General features: G+C 49.6%; 2 protein-coding genes across 2 annotated transcripts; both read left to right on the top strand.

Annotated features, from left to right (window-relative positions):
* The first annotated feature begins 264 nt into the window (after positions 1 to 264).
* On the top strand, positions 265 to 17,000 carry KIF17 (kinesin family member 17). Its single transcript, XM_050909671.1, has 14 exons — positions 265 to 495; positions 1,683 to 1,829; positions 2,240 to 2,341; positions 4,885 to 5,074; positions 8,573 to 9,025; positions 10,091 to 10,188; positions 10,855 to 11,002; positions 12,056 to 12,144; positions 12,275 to 12,399; positions 14,623 to 14,854; positions 15,799 to 16,057; positions 16,333 to 16,400; positions 16,525 to 16,645; positions 16,852 to 17,000. The coding sequence occupies exons 1-14, from the start codon at positions 265 to 267 to the stop codon at positions 16,998 to 17,000; spliced, it is 2,412 nt and encodes an 803-aa protein (XP_050765628.1).
* Positions 17,001 to 17,468: 468 nt separating this feature from the next.
* Positions 17,469 to 22,436, top strand: DDOST (dolichyl-diphosphooligosaccharide--protein glycosyltransferase non-catalytic subunit). Its single transcript, XM_050909481.1, has 11 exons — positions 17,469 to 17,610; positions 18,037 to 18,147; positions 18,420 to 18,506; positions 18,891 to 18,994; positions 19,908 to 20,002; positions 20,400 to 20,493; positions 20,932 to 21,080; positions 21,384 to 21,531; positions 21,680 to 21,800; positions 21,930 to 22,036; positions 22,119 to 22,436. Exons 1-11 carry the CDS (start codon positions 17,469 to 17,471, stop codon positions 22,266 to 22,268), a joined length of 1,308 nt encoding a protein of 435 aa, XP_050765438.1. The 3' UTR covers positions 22,269 to 22,436.
* The last annotated feature ends 570 nt before the right edge of the window (positions 22,437 to 23,006 follow it).

The following is a 23,006-nucleotide window of genomic DNA, read 5'->3' as shown; positions in this document are numbered from 1 at the left end:
TCATCCTTCCCAAGCTTTTTTCCTTCTTAGTCTCTCCTTCTCCCCCAGCCATTTTGTGGCCCCACCGGCTCTCCTTCCTCATGCCTGCTTGCCGGGGGGGTCCTTCCCCTCAGTGCCCCCAGCAAGCGGTGAGTGCTCCACCCCACCGAGGGGTGCAGGCCCTGGGGTTAGGCTTGCCCCAGCCTTCCCACAGGCCTACCCAGGCCCCGATGCCCCCCAGCCCCACCAAGTGAGTGCGTGTGGGGTTGAGCTGGGCCTTGAAAAATGGCCTCGGAGGCGGTGAAGGTGATTGTGCGCTGCCGGCCCATGAACGAGCGTGAGAAGGCTCTCGGCTGCAAGGCGGTCGTCAGCATGGAGAGCGCACGGGGCCAGTGCTTTCTCCAAAACCCTGCTGCCACCAGCGAGCCCCCGAAGCAGTTCACCTTTGACGGGGCGTACTACCAGGAGCACAACACAGAACAGATCTACAACGAGATTGCCTACCCGCTCGTGGAGGTGAGTGGTGCCCAAAGCAAGCCGGACGCAGCCAACACGTAGCTTGGGATGTGGGCTGAGGAGTTTTATGTGGGTAGGTGGTCCCTAAGTGGAACTGATTTATGGACAGAAACAGCCCTGTTGGCTGCTTCAAGAGCCTCTAGCTGCAACCCTGGGGTGCAGAGGAGGGCGAAACAGCATGCTGGCAGTAGGCTGGGAAATCGGGAAGAAAAAAAACTTTTTCAGCAGCCAGCGGGGCGCTGAGGATAGAATTACATTTAATTGTTTTAGGCGGATGTTTATATGAAAGATGAACCGCCCTGAGCAGGCCCTAGAGATGGTGGCTGGACCGAAATTGCAGTGGCAAGTGATGTGAGGAGAAGGGGGACAAACAAGACTCCTGATGATTTTAGGGACATTTTTACTGTCAAGCAAGAAACCTTTGGAGAAGACAGGGAACCTCAGCCTGTTTTAGACTAGCAAAATGAGAGAGGATATGTTTGTTGCCTGCTAACACATCAGCATGGTAAACAGCTAGTGTGAGAAAGGAACCAGTTAAGCAAAAAAACCCCAACCCCCCAAAAAACCCCAACTTTGTTAGAAGAAGAAACAGGGATAAAATGGCCAGTGATAATTTTAAGATGGAAGCTCCTGATTGGGAGAACAACCAGGGTCTGAAACAGTAGATTATTAGGTTAATAGATTATTTCTTTTTCTTTAAACCTTAAGAAATCCAAGTATCTTCTGTTCCTACCATGCTTCTCCGAAATAGGAACAAGTGAAAGTGAGGCCTTCTTTCAGCCAGCTTTCCAAGAGAAAATTATTCTAAGCTAGAGACCGTCCTTTTGGCCACCCTACAATCAACTAGCATTCTAGTTGTCTCTTTGGGTTTCATAAGATTTTTCTGCTCTATGGCAAAAATATTCTGGTCTTCTAAGCGTTGTCAACTGCCCTTCCACTTTTCAACACCTGCATTTCTTCAAGTTTTCCATTTTTGAGAGAAAACCATCATTTATATGCTAGCAGAATGCATTTTTTAATTATTATACTCTGATGGCGTGTGAAGATCAAGCAGTGGTTTGACGTTTACTTCCAGCTCTTCCGTTAAAATACCTTTTATGAGGTGGGATTGAATCTGGACAACGTATTTCCAGTTATGCAAAGGGTGAGGATAATGGCTATTTTATTTGGTTTTCCTCCATTTCCAGGGTGTCACGGAAGGCTACAACGGCACCATATTTGCCTATGGCCAGACTGGCAGTGGGAAGTCATTCACCATGCAGGGAGTCGTGGATCCTTCCACACAGAAAGGCATAATACCCAGGGCGTTTGAACACATTTTTGAGAGCGTACAGGTAGGTGTGTAACGATGTGAAAGAGATCCCGTTGTAAGATTGCGTGACGTCGAGAAAGATGTTTTTTGTGTCGTACCCCGAGGAGTGAGCGCCGATCGCACGCGGGAGCAAGAATGGGGACAGGCTTTTGGGTACGCTGCCTCTCATCCTAAAGCTGAGGCCTGTATATAGTCAGATGAGCTGCACCCTCATCTCTGCTGACTTTATGGACTCGCACTTGAGATGTTTAAGGACCGAAAGTCCCTATAGCGAGTGCGTTGAGTGGTTACACCTGGGAATGAAATGCCAGGAGAGATTTGATGAAGTGCTGAAGGGAGGTTGGCACCCAGCTGGCATTGAAGATCTACGTGGGCTGCCTACTTGCCTTCATTTTGAGAACCTTACCCAAAAATCATTCCTGTTTTGTGCAGTGTGCTGAAAATGCCAAGTTCTTGGTGAGAGCTTCCTACCTGGAGATTTACAATGAAGACATACGAGACCTTCTAGGAGCTGATACCAAGCAGAAGTTGGAGGTGAGGCGGAGTCAATGTGTCTTAATTAGGAAGTGCTTTAATTTGCTCAGATAAGCGTTATCATGAATGTCTTGCAGAAGTGCAATAATACGCTCTGTCAGAAGCTGAACGCCAGAATATGAAGTTATAGTGATGAATATGGAAGCCAAGAGGAGATTTTGAGGGACTTTAGTGAAAGTTTAGTGGCAGAACGAACAGGATCCAGTCAGAGACATGTCCCGTGTGTCCCGCTTAACAGCGGCCCGTAGCTTAGCAGAAGCTGCGTGAAAATAATTACTGGACGAGGATGGAATAAAGTGTTCATGGGGCAATTTCTTCCTAATCCTCTTCATCTCACGACTGTCTCTAAAGCAGGAGGATTCTGTGCCTTATAAATGTTTAATCTGATCCAGTGTAGCTGTGGATGATCTCATTATCTGTCTAAAACAAAAAAGGCTGATCCTTTTTTGAGGGGACACAGCAGATAGTACTCCCCATGGGAACGCATGGGGAAGGCGGGCAGTTTCCAGGAACGCAGGAGGGGAAACTTTCCTGAAATCCTAATCAAGGGGCTGATTTTTATAAAATTTACCTCTCGGTGGCTTTGCAGCTCTTTTTGCATGTATGCCTGGAGGGAGCTGCAAATCTCCTGTCCTAATTTACTTCCCTGCAGGACTGCCCTGGTGAAGAAAACCGAGGCACTAGCACCATCTGCCGCACAGATGCGCCGAGATGGTGACAGACCCAAACTGCCTTACGGGGCAGATTTTTTTTTTTTTAAGAGGCTCCTGGCTTTAAGGGAGGCAAAACCCTCTCCGCTCCACGTTCCAAGGGTGCTTTGTGTGGTGTCGAGAGGGAGGGTAGGAGAAGGGAACTGGCTGTTTCGGAAGGCGCTTGCTGCAGTTTCCCATCCTTTGTTCCACATCAGCAGTGACATCGGTTTCCATGACGACCGCAGTTGGCACTGGGAGGGCAGGAGTTGGGCAGAACAGTTTCCAGGGTAACACCATCACGCTGGTGACAGCAGCAACTGCCTGTTGCTGCCTCCGCCGAGTAATTACGGGAGTCATGTCCTGCGGAGACAGAAAGCCCGGGCTGACCCACTGCTTTCTTCTGTGTCCCCCAGTTCTCCTCCAAAATCCCATTTCTCTTTGTTCCTTTGCCTTTCAACGTCAGTGACTTTGGTGACTCCAAAGCCCGCAATCGCCTCCCGTAGCATGAAACCCTGTGAAGAGCAGGTTTTATGGAGCTCTGCAAGGAAAATGCCCCCGCCAGTCTGTCGTGGAGTTAAACAGCCATGTCCTCGGTTGCCTGTTCCTCAGGGACTCTGCAGCACCCTCAAATACAGCCGGGCCAACTGCGGGGTTCTCCTGGTAGCACAGGCAAAAGTCACAGTGTATGAACAGTCTGGCTGTGATTCTGTAACTGGGTTCATCCCAGGCAGTCACGACTTTAGAACAAGGCTAAAATCCTGCCTCGTTTAGTTTTCGGCCACTTCTGCTCTGTTCTGTGCGGATTTTTTAACAGCAAACGCTCTATTTTACATTGCTTCTTGCGGCGCGTGCATCACTAAAGTATCTAAGGCTCTTCTTTGGAAGTCACACTGCCAAACACGGTATCTGTCACTCCGTGACACCGAGTCATGACAACCATATCTTGATATCCCAGCTGACAGGATAAAGATAGAGTTTTGGTGATGAACTCAGCAGATGTGGGGCGTAACATAGCTGTTGAAAATGAATTCAGCTCGTTTAAAATTCCCAGTGTGGAGGTAGCTTCAGAGGGGGCTGGTGTAGGAGTACAGGGATCTCTTGATTGTTTTGTATTTTTTATGTAGGTTTGATCAAGATTTTGAACATTTCAATCATTTATTGGCATGCTGTATGAAGTTTTTCTTCTGCATGATTGATAAATTGCTGAAAAGATGCTGTTAGGTATTTAACGCTCTGTCTCTACCCAGGTGCCTGAATAGGATTTCAGAGCATCTTAAAAATGAGCTAATCTGGAGAAAAATTATTGTAGTCTGCCTGTGTGTGATGGGTGTGACTTTGGGAATTTTGTCAGGGAGATCAAGACGCCCTCTCAGAGCGGAGGGGTTCAGCAAAGCACCGGTAACGATATCCGTGACGATTGAATCTGTGCTTTGATTTTAAAAAAGCTCCCTATGACTGAAGAGATATTAGAGCCTTTGCCATAATAGGTGAAAAACATTTCAGTTCTTTTTTAAAATATGCAGCTTAATAATAGGGGAGGTAGAAGGCGGCTCAGCACAGAGAAGCAGGGTTTCTTGTGGCCTGGGAGATGTCTGAATCCATCGGCAAACTTTTAACTTTAATTCTTTTTGCCTGCAGAGCCATGAACGTGGCTCCCTCTTTTTGTGTCGTTTTATTCCTCTTTCAGAAATACTAAGGCTTTTTGGTGGCGGTCAGATATGTTTTTGCCATACTGCAGTTTAATTTCTCCACATGCAAAACTCGCGTAGCCCTCCGGACAGCTTCCAGCGTGCCTTCCCGCAGTCTCGGTGCGTCTTGTTCTAACTTGTCTTGCGTTGTCCCTGTTTGCAGCTGAAGGAGCACCCAGAGAAAGGGGTGTACGTGAAGGGGCTCTCTCTGCACACCGTGCACAGCGTGGTACAGTGCGAGCGGATCATGGAGACAGGCTGGAGAAACCGAGCGGTGGGCTACACCCTCATGAATAAGGACTCCTCCCGCTCCCACTCCATCTTTACTGTCAATATGGAAATCTACACCGTAGGTAGGTAGCTGGATGGCCTGTGTTAGGCCTGGGCCTAGCAGAGCGCAGAATCTGCGCGGTCTGACCAGTCACCCCACAGCAAAACGTAGATCCTAAATGATTTTAGGTCCAGTAGAAATCAGAATTGTGCCCTGACATGGACATTCTTCACAGTGTGAAATGGCTGAGTATTCAAAGTCTTTTTTTTTCCTTGATTCCCCCTTGGGAGAGAAATGCCTTACACTCAAACTGGGAACATATTTAATTCTCCTTCCATTTCTTTATCTTCTAAAACCTTTATTTCCAGCAAAGGGTGCTAAATCTCACAGCCCATACAATGGCTTGGAGTTCATACATCGTACAGCCTGGAGAAACTTATATCGTTATCTGTCTTGTCTGACCTCCTTTACAATGCAAGTCAGATCACTTCACCCAACGATTCCTTCGTTGAGCTTAAATCATGGGGCACATCTTTTAAGCAAACAGCTAATCTGGGTTTTAAGATGGAATAAAAGAATCCCTTAATAATGTTTTAATGACTAATTTTCCTTTCTCGAGCATCTCATTTCCACTGGCGTTTCTTTAGCTGATAAAGCTGCCTCGCTGGGTCTGAACACGGACCTCGAAAGGGTTTCTTCTGGGACTAAGAAAGGAATTAGTCTCCTATGTTCTGTCTAGTCCTTGACCCCGGCTGAGGCTGTGAACAGCTTGGCTTTGTTTTCTTCAGCTGTTTCAGCCATGGGGAAAGTTACACAATGTCTTCCTAAATTGTGGTTCCAGATGTTGGTGACAGTACCTCATTTTCCTCTATCCAAAATGGTATGGGGGGGGATTTTGGGAATTTCTCAATTAGCACAGCTGGTGGATGCTAATCCTTGCATTATATGGGTCCGTAAAATCCCAACTTTAATCCTAACAAGGAAAAAGAAGTATTTACACTCCTCTTTTGTGTTCCAGATGGGTGCAGGGCTCTTAATCTAGCCTGAAACAATTTCTCTGATTTAAAGCTTTGAAAACTTGTTACACAGAACGGGATGGCAGGTGGGGAAACTTGCAGTTTTGGCAGTTAAATGGAAGACAGCTGGAATATTTGAGGAGAAAGTTGAGGGTTCTGGCACAATCCCCATAACTGGATGGTTCTACTAGGGTAATCATTAATTGAAACAGTTAATGAAGTTAGTATTTATGTTGACATCTTTAGGCTTCATGAAGAGGTGCATGGAGAAGTTCAAACTTATTTTCCAGTTGAGCCTGTTGTAAATTATAATTTACAGGCAGTTGATATTTTAAAGGATCTCTTCGCAATTATGTGGACTAAAGTGACTCTTTAAAGTAACAGTTTAGATTCAGGAGTAGGATTATGGCAAATACCGGGCTCTCTGGCTGCAGATGTACGAAGTGCACAAGTTACCATCAGTATTTTTACTGTATTTAGAGTAGCAGATGCTTTATTCCTGTACATTGTGCTTAGGGACTGATCAGTTAATGAGAAAGACGTAGATTTGGCCAGTGCTTATGCCACCAGCACTGGCCGATGGGCTGTACGAGAATTAGACAGGCGAGACTTTCGGGCTGCTGCAGACATTTTAGCAAGAGTCTGGGGACCTTGTTACACCATGGAAACTAAACCGCTAAGCTCCTCGATTTGAGACAAACAGCCTCCGTGGATAAAAGGACTCGCAGGAACCAAAACAGCTTTTTAATTGCCTGTCAGTGTTTACATAAACTGGGGGAAGGAGGGAAAGGGTTAGAAAACATACTTTTTGTGACTGTCCACTCACCCCAGCTCTCAGAAAGGATAGTGAGAGGGTGCTCTATTTAAGCTCCATCTGTTTGTTTTTTTTTTCCACAATTCTCCCATGTCTTGACACGCCAGAAAGATCTGGAGTGAAACAACAAGTTTGCTCTGCAGCAAACGTTAAGTTCCACAGTTAACGATCTGTTGCTGTAACTGGGGAAATATCCTGGGGCAATAGATTTTAGATTTTTTTGTTTACCTGTGAACTTTTAACTTTCCACCGTGCATCATATTATTCATTGCTCATGTTTAGTTATTGTCCACAGCTGTAAAGCTTAACTCTGCCTAAGCTGAAGGCTAGGTTTTGTAGAAGTCTGTCTGGAAAAGGGTGGACTCGGTTAAAACCTTGATGTTCTTTTTGCTTGGAGTGCTAAAGGAGCTCTTCCCTTGAACTTGGATTGTAATTGGGAGGGATGATTGGGACGTGGGCATCCAAGAGTGTGCTCCAGCGCTTAGGACAGTAGTCTGTGATTTGGGAATGTGTGTCCAACTCTTTGCTCTGCATGAGACTAGGAAAGTTAAGTAGCCAGCAAAACCGAGGGGCTCCTAAAGCGACCGAATGCACACTCTCTTATTTACAGGGGATTTTTGTCATCACGTTAATCCGGCCTCAAAATGCAGGTCAGGAAGCAGATATTATATGCGTGAGGTGTGTGTCCAGGTAGCTGGGGAGCTAGCTGTTAACTTCAGCTCCCATCTTCTCTTGCCTTAAAGCGTTACGATGGGAATGGCACCAGCTCACTGGGTCTGACTCCTCACTCGCTGAGATCCGTCTCCTCACCTGGGTAGTTTGGGCTGATTGCAGTCCCCATTTCTTGCAGTTTTCCTGTTTCTTGCCTGCGTTCCTTCATTTTACTTTCTCACTGAGAATGTCATGAGTTGAGGAGGAACAGATGCCGCCGAGCGTGCCTGTGTGTTGAGTCACGGCGCAGTTTTACAGCTATCTGGGCGAGAGGGGAGATCTGCTGGGCTTCTTGAACATTTGAGCCAGATGGTGGACCTTGATGGTATCTGACAGGATATGCTTTTTCTTTTGAAGCACAGCAAGAAACCTCTTGAATACGTCCATTGATTAGCGTAGGTTGGATTCCAGTTTTGAGAAAAGCTGTAGTTTGGGAGTTCATGGAAAAACTGTTTCCCAACGTAGTGTCTACTCCAGCCTTTCCGCAGTAGTCTGTAGAGGTAACCTTCCTGCCTGTCTCCCCACCTCACGTGGGCATTCAGGGAGCCTGCTCTTTTGCCTGTGCTCTCCAACTAGCCCTGTTCCAGTTGCTGCCGGTTGACTCCTCATTTCGTGCTTCCTCCCTTCTTTCTCTCCAATTGTCAGACGTTGTTTAACTGCATGAAACAATCTGAGGAGGAAAAAAGTTGTATAAACTCATGGTCTGACCTTGTTACTTGCAGAGGGTTTTGCATGAAATTCTAAACACTGTGGAAATATGTGGAGGGTGTGTGTGTGTGTGTGTGTGTGTGTGTGTTCAGAGCTCACTGGGAGAGTAAGAATGGGCATGAATTTTTACTGTGCAGGATCCTGTTCAGGAAAGCACTAAAACATGTAGTTCTAAGATTAAGTAGATATTTATTTACTGAAGGGAGTCAGGGCCCAAATGCAGACAAAGAACAGGGCTTGAACTGGAACGTAATGCCAAGAGAGTCCTGTTTCTTGACTGTTAAGATGCTTCCTCTTAAGAGGAGCCTAACCTGGAATTATTTTCGTGCAGATGAGCGAGGGCAGGACCACCTTAGGGCCGCAAAACTCAATTTAGTGGATCTGGCAGGAAGCGAGAGACAGTCAAAAACTGGAGCCACAGGGGAGCGGCTCAAAGAGGCCACCAAAATCAACCTCTCCCTCTCAGCTCTGGGCAACGTCATCTCAGCCCTGGTCGACGGCAGGTGTAAGCATATCCCCTACCGCGACTCAAAGCTGACCAGGCTGCTGCAAGACTCCCTCGGAGGGAATACCAAGACCCTGATGGTAGCGTGCTTATCTCCGGCTGATAACAACTATGATGAAAGCCTCAGTACTTTGCGCTACGCTAATCGAGCGAAAAACATCAAGAACAAGCCCTGTGTCAACGAGGACCCCAAGGATGCTCTGCTGAGGGAGTATCAGGAGGAGATTAAGAAGCTGAAGGCCATTCTAGCTGAACAGATGAGCGCAAATAACTTGTCAGGTAGGAGAGCCCTTAGTGGCTCCAGAGATGTTTTATCTTCGACAGAAAAATGTGGGTTTTACATGTAAAATGCTCACTGGATTTCACCTCAACCTCTCCCTTACTTGTTGGAGGAACCATTTTGGTAACGTGCCTTTCCTTCACTGTTGCCAAACTGACCTTACTCCACTGGTAAAGACCATCTCAATCATCCAGTATTTTCCCTAGTTTTCAATTATGACAAATTCTGTTAGAAAATGCTGATGTGATTCAAATCCTTGATTCTTCTTGGTCATTTTGGCTAGAATTTGGTCAGTCACAGAAGAGAGGTTTCGGCTGGCAGAGCAAAAATGAGCTGCAAAAGAAATAATAATAATGTAAAATTCTTTATTAAATATATATATATGTTTTCAAATTTAGCATTCAGCCCCTGTTCTCCTACACTGTGAATTTTTGACACTACAAGAAAAGTTTTGCCCTGCTGATGGCACTGCTTACGGAGAGCAGCACTGTCCTCTCTTTGAGGATTCAGCCCAGCCTCAGCAGACTCGCTCTTTGCTATGAAGTAGGAATAGCAAATGTGGGAGCGAATGGGTAAGAGCGGTCTTTAGGGAGCTGGTCACCTTTTGAGAATTATCCCCTAAAAAAGGGCAACTTTCAGCAGAGAATAAGGCTGTAAGGTGGGGTTTTTTTTTCCCCTTTCTGCCACCTTTCAGAAACAGCTGTGAAGAAAGGCGGCCATTTCCTTGCACCTTTCATCTCCTTCCCAGTGTCTTTTATCTTCCAAATCTGTTAGCGTAGCCCTGAAAACAAGTCTGCTGTTATTCTGTGAAAGAGATTGGATTTATATTTGCTTTCGTATACCTGAAGCTTAAACCTCCTCCCCCTCTGCTCAGCACTGACTCCTTCTCTCCCCACACCTATGGAGTCCCAGGTCAGTGGGCGTTTTGGCAGCACAGATGCTGGCACACGAGCGTAGCTTAAAGGATTTGCTGGCAGCCAGGTGCTTTGTTCTGTTTCCAGGCATTCTACAGACAATCCCACCCAGTAATTGTGAGTGATTTTTATTTCTGCTTTGCTTTGCAGGCCTTCTACCTGCTGAGACTGCTCACCTGGCAGCAAAGCCAGCTCCTCTCCTCAAACCCCAGTTAGATCTTGAAGCAGAGAAGCAGCTGATCAGAGAAGTAAGTCAGGAGGGGGTATCCCGTAATGTGTTTGACCAGGGCTTGTGCGTTTTTATAGTAATCATTACAAATATGGTGTCAGGCTGTGTGGTTCAGCCTTTCAGAACACTTCCCTTCCTATTTTTTGGTCCTTGGGCTTTTCCTACAGACAGAACGTGTGTTGATGGAGGCCTTATTTACAATGCCCCTTTCTCTCTGCGTTGTTCCCACCTCTCTGGAGATGAATTGGAATGGATTCCCAAGAAGAATTTTTGAAGTAACTACATGTGAAACTTAGATTCCTCCTGTCAGAGGAGGGAGAAATAGCGGGGAGGAAAGCAGTAGTCAAAGATGTGAGGAGCAGTACAAGGATGAACATAAAGAGGGGATATGGAGCCAGGAGGAAGAATGAGGAGTTGGGGGCCAGAAGGAAATAAAACTCTTCCCTTGCTCTTTACAAAGCTCCTTCCAGGGCACCACATCCGCCCAAGATAGCGGTTTCTAGGGCTAACTAGTCACCTTCCGTCAATACTGTGTCGACTTAAATCACAGAAAAAGTCAATGAATACAGGATGGTAAAGTCTTATTGGAGTGGACGTAAGATGTGACCTGGAATGGGCCTAGCTGTGACCTTGTGTACAGTCAGGAGCAGGGCTGTTGCGTCAGGCTGTCTGCTCTGCCTTTCAGGAGTACGAAGAGAGGCTGGCCCAACTAAAGGCCAGCTACGAAGCGGAGCAGGCGTCCCGTGCCCGCCTCGAAGAGGACATCAGTAGCCTGAGGAATCACTACGATCTTGAGCTGTCTGCTCTTGAGGAGAACCTCAGGAAGCAAGCAGGTGTGGAGGGCGCGCAGCGCAGGCTGAGGGTTCCCTCATGCTTTAGGCACGAGCGGACACAGACTGTTTTTGCAAAGTCACATTCGTGGCAGCCACTGCAACCTTTAAAGTGGCAGCGACTGCTACTGCAGCAAGCGCTGCCTGGCAGCAACAGCAGTCCCTGCTCTCAACCCTTCCTTATCGACAGCAGGAGCGGTAACTCCGGCTCTCCTGGGCCACTCATGAGACTCTCTGTCCCAGCTTTGTCCTCTTCCCTATTTCCCTGACTTCTTTTCCCTGTCAGGACCAGCCTGGCCCTACCCTGTAAGCCTTGAGGCAATGAAATGCGATTTTTACCCACGTAGCTGTGAGTTTCTTCTGACTTAGGGCAGCGTTTCTCTCGAGCAGAGGTCTGAGCTGCAGAGATGACTGGTCTCGGCAGGCGCTGCTCTGTCTTGATCCGATTAGCTTTGCGCAACTCACACGCCCGAGACGAGGGTGGCTGCGGCAGTCTTTCGCATCGCATGCAAATGTGATGTAGCCCTCGGTTTCCCGGTGGATTATCAACACCATCGCTTTGCTGGAGGGTGGATATTCCTCTCACACACCTCTAAATTGTTGCCAGCTATCCTCTTCATCACCGCTTTTCATTTATACTTCCGCAGTGCCTCAGAGCATGTTTTGCAATGTGCTTGTACAGCACTTATTGCCCAATATTAATTTTTGAACCTATATTCTTCATTTTTGATGCTATCACTTTCTAAGGTGAGAGGGTCTTTTTTCCCTCCCTCTGATTAGAAACATGCACCCCCCCCAGCCTCCAAAACAGATTATCCCTGTGCAAACATGAGCACCCAGGCTCTCCCAGCACTGTAAAATCTGCATTCCTTACCTGATACACCCTCTGAGTCTTTGATGGCTTTTACTGACCAGCGTAAATAACAGACCTTTTCCTTCCAGACACATAGTTTTTTGCTTTTGGTGAAGACTCTGTGTGATGTTTTCACAGATTTATGCTCTAGTTTTGCAGAGCTTCTTGCTTACATGGTGGGTATTTCCTCTCTTACTCTTCAGCTGCCAGGAGGACTGAAACTACTCCTGGCGAGACACCTTTGCCTGAAGACTCTGTTGCTGCAGCAGATGAAGAACCAACGTCAGCCCAGGTACCCTTCAGCCTACTTTAGCCCCCCCCGTGCTGAATAAACCCAAGCGGGTAGCGTCGTGCTTCATCTATCCCAGTACTCGCATTGCGTCTTTTCAGAGCTGTGGCTTTTGGTTTCCTCTTGTCCTCAGGACCCAGCAGCGCCTCGGACTGTCCAAGACGCTGGTGGTATGAGCGGGGGGAGTGCTGGAGCGGAGGTGGCTGTCACTGCTGAGGGGATTTCATTGCCTGCAGACCAGCAGCGGGTGCTCGCCAGGTCAGTGACTACGCTGCTCCTGTTAACTGCCTCCTGGGCATTGCTTACAACACACGCAGGCAAGAAGCGACCCTGTTCTTCCATGATATTACAACTGTCGAGCTTCAGCTGTCAGTTCAGTGCAGCACAAAACTAGGCAGACGCGTATTCTTTACCCCAAAATTAACTGTCCTATTTGGGCAGATAAATAGCTGTTAGCTGCAGCGTGCGATGATGCCAAGTGCCAGAATTATGAGAGAAAAATCCGGAGATGTCTGTGTCAGGAGATGTGGATGCAAAAAAGCATGCTTTCCGGATAACAAATCCTGCCTAGATCTGTAGGCAGGGAAGTCTCTTCCCTCTCTGGCTTTCTGCAGGTGTAATTTATGAGGAGTTTATAGAGTTGAGTCTGGCGGTCGCAGACAGAGCTTAAGTGCCCAAACAGGTTATGGAGGCGGCCTCCTTTTCCTCTTGAAAAAAGCTTCTTGAAGAGCACTTGGAGCCCTCTCGCATCAGCACAAGTCAGGCAGCAGGCCGTCCTGCTGCTCGCTGTGCGTGTGGATGGAGGACAGTGCGTCCTCCACGACTCTCCCTTGTCACTGAGGTTGCTTTTGCCTCTAACTCACGGATCTGACAATGTTTGCAAGACGTCAGCCAGAACTGACATCAAAATTTCCCAATAATCACATTTTAGGGGCAGCGTTAGACCCAGGGCCTGGAACACAGGGCTGGGATGTGAGGGGTGCAGGCTCGAGACTCACGCTTGGCCCGTCTCGGAGGCATCCTGTCTTGAAGGTTTTCCTCCAGGCAAGGAGCCGTCTTGAGAGAATTCCTTTAGTCTGAGTAGGACATAACATATTGAAATAATATGGGGGTTTAGTGCTGTTTCAGAAATACACACTTTAAGAAAATTCTGCTGATTTCTGTCTTTTACTCCGTTGCGTGGAATTATATTAAAATTAGAAGTGCTCAACACAAGATATATTGTGGATGATAGAGTTTGATTCTTGTGTTTTTTAACCAGTCTTTCAGCTTTACTGTGAGCTCCTGTGGCGCACGCTCGCTCTGTTGGGCCTCTCCCAGCTAAAAAAGGAGCTGTTAAGAAATCTAGAATAGCAGTGTCTGTAATTTGCGGGCAATTCTGTCTATTAATGGAGAGGTCTCCAAAGAAACCATTTGTTTTGACTACATATCGAATCTTAATAGTCCTATTGCAGCGGTCCTTTTTGTGACAAACAAGCGAAAAATGCTCTTGTAATTACGTTGTTAAAATCAAAGTTCTCTGCAGATTAGGCAGGAGGGTTTGGTTCCGCAGGCATGGGGATTTTCAAAGCCGCCTGTTAAGAGCTTTACGCATCAGGACGGCCGTGAGATCTCTGATACTCACCGAGCAGAGCAAGGATTCAATCGCGCATTAAGCAAACGAAACCGAAGGCACTGGCAAGTGCAGTAAAGTAGCATAGCAGGTCATCTCTGGTGGAAAACGAGCTCTTTCGGATGGGTTTGAAGATAATTAAGAGGCTATTATCAGCGGAGGTTTTATCAGCAGTGGGATTTTGTTCAATTTGAGCCAGCGCTGGCCAACCTGAGCTATCTGCTCTGCTGCAGACAATGAGAACGGCTCTGGAGCACGGCTTTATTTCTGTGTCGGAGCGTACGGGGCTGCGCGGCGTGGACGTGAGACGAGCTTGATTTCAAACGTGGGTCCGTGCCTGCGCTCAAGCGGCGACGCTGAGGTCGCCCAAGTCATCAACCCTGGCTGATACTGCCCCAAAAAGGAAACCGTACTGTGGCTTCCAGCCACACCACTCCCATGTCCACCATTTAGAATATTCGTTTGTGTAATTTTGGCACCTTGTGCGCTTGCTTTGAGAGTCTTTCAAAACGAGAAGTAAGAATTGAAATAATATATTCAATTATATATTTCAATAAGAATTTAGGGATAAATTCCACAAAACAGGGTTTTTAAAAAGAATTCTGTGAGCGTAGGTACAGATTTCCGGGCATACTTGTTGACAAAGGTACTCACGCACTTTGCCTTGGGTCCACAGGAGTATCTATGACAGAAACTGTTAACAAAAGTAGAATTTGCCGTCATTACTCAGGGCAGCAAATCTCATCAGAAATCACTATTTTCTGTACCGTGTCTTCCCAAACGTCGTTCAGGTAAGGACGTGCAGCCTCCACGCTTACGCAGACGGTTCTTTGTACTGCTGAGCTAAGAGAAGCGTTTGCCTTTTCCAGGCTGCGGATGCTCGAGCGACAAGTGGTAGGGGGGGAACAGGCTAAAAACAAGGACCTCAAAGAAAAACATAGACGCCGGAAAAAATACGCGGACGAGCGGAGGATGCAGCTGGTGGCCGCGCTGCAGCAATCTAACGAGGACAGCAGCGACTGGGTTCTGCTTAACGTCTACGACTCCATCCAGGAGGAGGTTCGAGCCAAGAGCAAGCTTCTGGAGAAGATGCAGAAAAAGGTGAGCAGCTCCCTGCCGTCCCTGCTGAAGAGTTAGGGAGCATCTCTTTCCTCCTCTGCGTACCCATTTTTTAGATTACGGAAGTGTTTTAGGGCAGTATGTTCAGAGCATGACTCTGGCTGCGCAAAACATTTCATAAACATGCCTGCATTGGTACCTATAAGGTTGTTTGCATATATTTTTATGAAATATCAGATGCAGCAGCCCTCAGGGCGGTGAATTAATTTGTTGAAACCCAAAACCTCACCTGTTTTAAAGGCCGGTTTCCTTGCTGTGCAGCAGGGTGGCTGGAGGATCGTGTCTGGTGATGGGAGAGGATGCGACTCCCTCTACTGACCTACGCAATCTATTGCACAGCTTCCTCCAGTTCGGATCACCCCAGATCTCTCATCTGGGTTCCAGGAAGAAATTACACCGGGAAAAGTTTTCTGGGTGAAAAAAAAAAAATTAAAAAAAAAAAATAAAAGCAATGCTCTTTAAATTTTAGGCACACTTGAAAATCAGTTTTGCTGTGATGAGGCAGAATCAGAGGAGCTTCCAAAAAATCTGTGTGTGCGCACAGTCCTAAATCTCCACGTTAAGAACTTGCTTTATTTCTGTATTTAGGTTATCAAAGAAATATCGCACCTTTTTCATGGAAGTTAGGGACTCCCAAGAGTCCGTTAGCACTGGACGCAGACCACACTAGTAAGATTAACTTAAGGTCCGTTCAAAGACTCGGCACCTTGGAGAAACGCAAGAAATCTTTCATTAAAACAGACGTGGAATAATCTCTCCACACAAATCTCATCCTAATTCTTAACTATAAATTAGAAATCTTCCCAAATACCGAAGCTTTTGTGTGTGTCTTTCCAACCCTTCCCCTGACAAATTCCTGGACTCGCAGTAACCGTCGGGACCTCTCCTTTATAATCCCAACGACTTATTTTGGTTTTATGTCCCAGCTGCGGGCTGCCGAGACCGAGATCAAAGATCTGCAGTCGGAGTTTGAGCTGGAAAAGATCGATTACCTCGGCACCATCCGCCGCCTGGAGCGAGACCTGATGCTCTTCCAGCAGCTGCTGGATCAGGTGCAGTCCCTCGTCCGGCGTGACTGCAACTACAGCAATCTGGAGAAGATCAAGCGCGAATCCGTCTGGGATGAGGAAACCGGCTGCTGGAAAATTCCAGAGCCCGTCATTCAAAAAACCCGCCTGCCCGCAGGTAAGAGGAGCGTTTCGATGGTGCCGCCGGCGCGTGGCTGCTTCCGGGCTCGGCAGATCGCGTTTGGGCTGCGCCGGCTGGTAAAAATCTTCCGCGTACAGAAAGTTTTGCCTAGAAAGTTTGAATAATAACGTCATCTAACGCGAAGCGCCGTACGGATCCTTCGGGAATCTCTGTGAGCCCCGGTGACCGGAGCGGTGTTGGGGAGCGGGGAGTGCAGTCGGGAGAGCGTTAATTAGAGACGACGACCTTTTAATGCCTGTCTCTTCTCACAGCAGTTCCAGCCCTGCCACAGCCCAAACCTGCCCGAAAGAGCCCTTCAGCCGAGAGCGGAGAGCTAACGGTATGCTGCGCTTCTCCCTTTTCTATCCTATTTTACCCATTTTTCTTTTTTTGCCATATTTCTAAGCCGTAACCCGAGGGCTAGCGCAGAGCCCGGCGTTGCTGACGGCCTTTTCCGCTTCCAGCCCGAGGAAGACCGCTACAAACTGGTGCTGAACAGGAGCGACAGCGAGACCATCGCCAGCAACTACTTCCGATCCCGGCGAGCCAGCCGGATCCTCCGTCCCGACGCAACTGAGACCCGAGGTAAACCCGCCTTTTCCCGGAGGTTGCCGGCATTCACCTTCCTCTTCCTCACTTCTTTTTTTTTTTTTCCTTTCCCCTTCCCGGAGGCAGCGCTTTTTCGGCTCGGCTCCCTCGACCTCACCAGGGATTTTTCGCAGGCCGAGGCCTGTTTTTTGGCGTCCTGCGAGGACGGATGCCCACCGCCGCCCCTTCTTCTCCTCTTTCAGCTCCCCCGGGGCCGGAGGGGGCTCCGAGCGGCGCCTCCGCCATGCCACGGCCCTTCCGCCTCCAGGCCCTGGCCTTGGCCCCGCCGACCACCACCACCACCACCAAGCGTAAAAAGGGCAAAGCCGGCTCCGGCGGCCCCCCCCTCTGACTCCGCCACTGCTGAGGTGTCCGGTAACGCAGGAAGACTCCAAATCTCTGTGTTTTTGCACCAAAACGCTCTCGCTCTACATCGGGGTGCGGGACAGAGGGTGAGCTCGCTGTTGCCATGTTCTCTCGCGCCCTGTAACCCCCCCACACACCCCCTCCCAGCTGCAATAAACCAGTCTGACGCCGCCATTTTGAGGTCTTTTACTGGGAGCCTGCCTCCTCCCGCTCGGGGCGGCGGGAGCGGGCCGCGGTCGGGGCCGACCCCCGCGCTGTCCGGTCAGGCCCCGCCGCCATCTTCCTCCCCTCAGCAGCGCTACGGTGGCCGCGCGGAGGTCACGACGGCATGCCGGTGATTGGCCGACGGCGAGGAGCTGTCTGTCGGTGATTGGAAGGCGCGGGCGCGGCGCCTGGCGCTGATTGGCTGCCCGCGCCCGCCCGCTTCCGAGGAAGCTTGGCGCCGGCGAGCAAGATGGCGGCGGCCGCGCTCCGTCTGTGGTGGCTCCTGGCGGTGGCGGCGGCGGCCGGGGCTGAGGGGGGTCCCCGCACCCTGGTGCTGCTGGAGAACGGCAACCTGCGGGACACGCACTCGCTCTTCTTCCGCAGCCTGGCGGGTAGGGCTCGGGGAGACGGATGAGGACCCCGCGCCGGGCTGAGGGAGGAGATTGGGGTTCCCTGGGGCTGAGGGGGAGGCGGCTGGGGTCCCCTGGTCGGGCTGAGGGAGGAGACTGGGGGTGAGGTGGGTGTTTGGGGTCCCCTGGCCGGGCTGAGGGAGGAGATCGGGGTGGTTTCCCCAGGCGTGCCTGTATTTTGGGCCGCCTGCAGCGTTGGTCCCCATTTGATGGGTGTCAACGGGGCATCCTTGCAACAAAGGGGCTCTTCAGGGCACATAAAACCAAGCCCCAAAGCCCCCATGCCGTATTTTCCAAAACACCGCTGTTTATTGGGGAAATAAAACTCAGGATCTTGATGCTGCTTTGCTGCTACCTGTGTTGATTTCGTGAAATGCGAAAGTTGCCAACTTTGTCTTGTGGCTGCAGACAGGGGCTTCGACCTCACGTTCCGGACAGCGGATGATGCTGGCCTGTCCCTGATAAAATACGGAGAGTTTCTGTATGACAACTTGATCATCTTCTCGCCATCCATAGAAGGTAAATACAGGAGGGGAAAACTGGAGTGCTCTCGGAGCTTGCTGGCATTTTTGGAAGGAGATTTCGAACTGTTTTGTGAATTTTAATGAAATCTTGCGCTTTAGATGTTATCCTTTGTGTCTCGTACCCGATAGCAAACTGCGGATGTTCCCGGGCTTTTAACGGTGGTTCTTTCAGCCGCGATAAAAATGATTTGGTGTTTTGCCGTGGTTTAATTCTGCCGTGGTATTATTTCTGTGAACTAGTCATGAATTTCTGGCGTGCGCTTTCAGATTTTGGTGGAAACATCAATGTGGAGACCATCACCGCTTTCATCGACGGCGGCGGCAGCGTCCTCGTCGCTGCCAGCTCGGACATCGGTAAGTACAGACGTTCGTCGGGGTAAATTAGCGCGGATTCAGCCACTTTTTGTAACAGGCACCTATGCTGCTTACGCTCTGCAGTGAGCAAATGGTTTATTCATCCTTCTCTGAGTTCCTGCAACAAAGCTGGTGAGAAACACAGTTTCTGGTTTCTCGTTGTGAACCTCAAGGTTTGTACTGTAAGGAAATGGGTGACAAATAGCCTTTATTGACATTTTGAATGGGAATTTAGCTGGGGGAGGTTGTGTTGCTCCTCGGGGTTTGGCTCGTAGAGTGCCAAACGCGTGACTCGAAGCTGAATTTATTTTTTATTTTGAGTGCCGAGACTGGCATCGCGTCCTGAATGCGCCGCGTAACAGAGAATCCATTTTGTCCTTCCAGGTGACCCGCTGCGAGAGCTGGGCAGCGAGTGTGGGATCGAGTTTGATGAGGAAAGGACAGCTGTCATCGACCATCACAACTACGATATATCCGACCCCGGCCAGGTAAATGGGTTTGCCTGGGCGTTTTGGGTTTTTTTAATGAGAACTTAGGTATAAAGGTTTAGAGATTAATCTTTTGGCCTTGTTTTCCCTTTTTTCCTCCATCCGTTCTCTGCTCTCCCACCTTCCTCCCAGGAAAGTCATAAATAATGCCGCTTCACAGCGTTCCGTTACGCCGCTGTCAGGAGTGCTGACGTAACGCTGCAAAGCTCTGCGCGTTTGGGGTCTCTGCCCTCAAATCCATCTTTCTGAGTTGCCCGGGTTTGATCTTTCAAATTATAGTTTCAAATTGTCACCGTGTCTCGGGCAGTCACACCACGATTCATGGCGGTTTGGAAGCACTCTGAAGTGTGTGGGGGGGGAATTTCGCCTGCGGGTGAAGCGCGTCAGACGCTGAGCGCGACGCTTCGGATGTGGGAAGGGAGATTTTCAGTCCCCAGAGATCGGTACACAAACGTACACGTTTCTGCGATTCTTTTCCCACTGGTGTCATCCAGTACTTTAAAATGAAAACCTATATTAAGGTCTGAACTAAATATATTCTGCTAATTTTTATTTAAATTAAACTGTTGAAGCAGCGCATGGATGTTGTCCTAGTTTAAGGATGAAAATTGCTAAATGTGGGGAAGTAAAATCCTGTAGGCATTGCTATCTTTATCAAAAGGTGGTTTACATTTCCTTATGTATCAGTATTAATTTAATTTGATCATAATTAAACAAAAAAAAAAATGCTGTTTTTTTGCTTTTTAATTGAATTGTAACGTTCATCCAACAGCTGCTCAGTTTTAATTGTCTGCAAAAAACAAAGTTAACTTTCAAATAACAACGGAAGCTGTTGCTTGCCGTTAGAACCCACCCAACATCAACCCGCCTGCCCGTGCGGCGCCTTCAGGCCGATCTCTCTCGTTTCTCCCAGCACACGCTCATTGTCGCAGACGCTGAAAATCTCCTGAAGGCCCCCACCATTGTGGGGAAAGCGGCGCTGAACCCCATCCTTTTCCGAGGAGTTGGGTAAGCGACCTGCGGCGCGGCGTAGGAGGGGAGGTGAGGTGGCTGTCGTTGGGGAAGCGGAGCAAAAATACTGGTGTGGGTGTGAGGTAAGCGTAGGGTTAGCCGGCTGTGACTCTAAACGTGAGCAATCTCTCTTGATTTCAGATAACAATAAAAAGAAAATCTCCAAAGCAGCCTAGTTGTTGACTTAGGAATGTTTCTTAACGTAAATTAGTGAAGCTTGACTATGTATTTTGAGGAAACGTTTCATTTCTTGGCGCGTGCGAGCTCTGCGGTTGTCTTGCCGCAGCCGAAGCGCGAGGAGGTTCGTGCGGTTGAAGTCGGCGGCTGCGCGTTCCTCTGGGTGCGGGGGGCCCGGGGGTGTCTTGGTCCTGCTCACCGTCCCTCTCCCTGCAAGGATGGTGGCTGATCCCGACAACCCGCTGGTGCTGGATATCCTGACCGGCTCTTCTACCTCTTACTCCTTCTTCCCAGACAAGCCTATCACTCAGGTACGCTCGGTTACGTTTTCTCCTCTTTTGGGCTATACCGCTACGATTAGCCCCTCAAATATCAGCAACTTGGGGAAAAAAGCTGGAGTGTTTAATCTCCTGATTGATTTTGAAAGGGTCAGGCTGTCGTCTGCTTTCCGACATTACCCTGGGAATCTTCCTCTTTCCTTTTTGTTGGTGGGAAAACATCCAGCGTGAGGGATGCTTTGGAAGAAAGGCCAGCCTAGATCAAAGCGTGTCTCCTGGTTTCATTCCCGTCGGAGAGGGCAGAAGCTGTGAATCCCATGACTGGTTATTCTGAGCTTCTCGGCCTCTACTTAATTGCCGACTGTGCTAGCTACCGTCAGACTGTTCCACCCCGCAGCAAACCGGAGATTAACTCTTCTTTAATCATCCCTAAATTGGCTAAACGCTCTCCTAAAACGCGTTCCTTTTCAGTACCCGCACGCGGTCGGGAAGAACACCCTCCTGATCGCGGGACTCCAAGCCCGCAACAACGCCCGCGTTGTTTTCAGCGGCTCCTTGGATTTCTTTAGCGATGCCTTCTTCAATTCCGCTGTGCAGAAAGCTACCCCTGGCTCCAAGAGGTACGTTGGCTTCTTGGCATCCCTGGCCGAGGAATATTTGGGGAGCTGCTTGATGAAGAAAGCCCTGGGAAACAAGCAACAAATATTCACGTCACGGGAAACGGCAGAAAGCTTGAATTAAACCGGGGGTGATGCCTTCCTGTGGCCTCGTGGAACAAAGCGCTTTGGGAAGCAATTCCCTCCTTTCACCCCGGCTAGCTTTTTGTTGCTTTCGCATCTATTAACGGTTTGGGTTTTGGCACGCGGTGTATTTTTTTTTTTCGGCGCGGCTGCCATCCTTTCTCGGCCTTCCTTCATCCGTAGGTACTCGCAGACGGGTAACTACGAGCTGGCCGTTGCCTTGTCCCGCTGGGTGTTCAAGGAAGAGGGAGTGCTGCGCGTCGGAGCCGTGTCCCACCACCGCGTGGGGGAACTCGCGCCTCCCAACGCCTACACCGTCACCGATCTCGTGGTAAGGCTGCCTGCTTGGAGCCCGCGGTGCGGGCAGGAGGGGACGTGGGAGCTGGAAAAGGAATTTGGGAGAATTTGAACTCGGAACGGGTCGAGGTTCGTTTTCGGGCATCGCTCGTTTAATTTCGCGCGTTGCGGGTTGGTTCCAGGAGTACAGCATTGTAATCGAAAAGCTTTCTGATGGCAAGTGGGTCCCTTTCGACGGAGACGATATTCAGCTGGAGTTCGTCCGCATCGATCCCTTCGTGCGGACCTTCCTGAAGCGGAACGGTAGGTTTCCCTCGCGGAGGGGGTCTTTGTACCGCTCGGCTTGGCGGCGTTGTGGCGGGAAGACCTGCGAAGGCTCCCGCAGCTTCTCGCGTCACCCGAACGTCATCGTCGTCGTCGTCTCTTTCTCAGGCGGCAAATACAGCGTACAGTTCAAGCTGCCGGACGTCTACGGAGTGTTTCAGTTTAAAGTGGATTATAACCGGCTGGGTTACACCCACCTCTACTCCTCTACCCAGGTAAGCGCGGCGGGAATTCATCGTCCGAGAGGGAAGGGTGTCCGGGCTGCCGGACTCACAGGGCCGCTCTCTCCCCTCCCAGGTGTCCGTGCGTCCCCTCCAGCACACGCAGTACGAACGTTTCATCCCCTCGGCGTACCCGTACTACGCCGGCGCCTTCTCCATGATGGTCGGCCTCTTCATGTTCAGCATCGTTTTCCTACACATGAAGGAGAAGGAGAAATCCGACTGAGCTCCCTGTGGGAGGAAGAAGCCTTTTCCCCAGGGACGGGCAGCGCTCCGGACCCTCGTTGGTAACCGTGTGAGGACTGGTAGGTGCCAGACACGCTGTGGATTTGCGTTTGGTCTTTTTTTATTTTTACACGTGGAGGGGGTCAATAGGAAAGAAAATGAAATTTGGGGGGGGGCAATCTGTCGCCGAAGCGTCTGCAGACCTGGAACCGTGACGCCTCCGGTGTTGTTCCGGGATGAGTTCGGGATGTTTGTCTCGCCCCGCCGTTGGAATGATTTTGATTCGAGATTAACTCCCTTTTCAAAATAAAGTCTCGTTCCTCTCGCCCTGGGTTGAAATAAGTGAATTCACCGCGCGGGGCGTTCGCCCTCGTCCCCGCGCTTGCGGGTGACACTGGAGGGACGCGTCCCCACGTCGCCCTCGCCGGCTCGGGGTGTTCCGTGGGGTGGGCTGCGAGGGAACAGTCGGACGGCGCCGAGTCTGGAGCACGCTGAAAGGCAAAAGGGGGAGTCTGGGGTGCGCGGAGGGGCTTGGGGCACCCCGAAAAGCACCCCGAGGGTTCTGGGGTGTCACCAAAGAAGACAGAGGACCCCAAAAGCCACGCCATGCCTCAAAAAGCAAACAGGTGGGTTCAGGGATGCCCCTAAATGCTCACCGAGGGCCTTGGAGCACCCCAAAATGCACGCTGAGGGCTCTGGGGAGGAAAAAGCAGCTGGAAGATGCGATCCCGAGAAAACC

This window comes from Gymnogyps californianus, chromosome 21, assembly GCF_018139145.2.
Source record: "Gymnogyps californianus isolate 813 chromosome 21, ASM1813914v2, whole genome shotgun sequence".
Taxonomy (NCBI): domain Eukaryota; kingdom Metazoa; phylum Chordata; class Aves; order Accipitriformes; family Cathartidae; genus Gymnogyps; species Gymnogyps californianus.
This window is presented reverse-complemented; position numbering and strand designations above follow the sequence as displayed.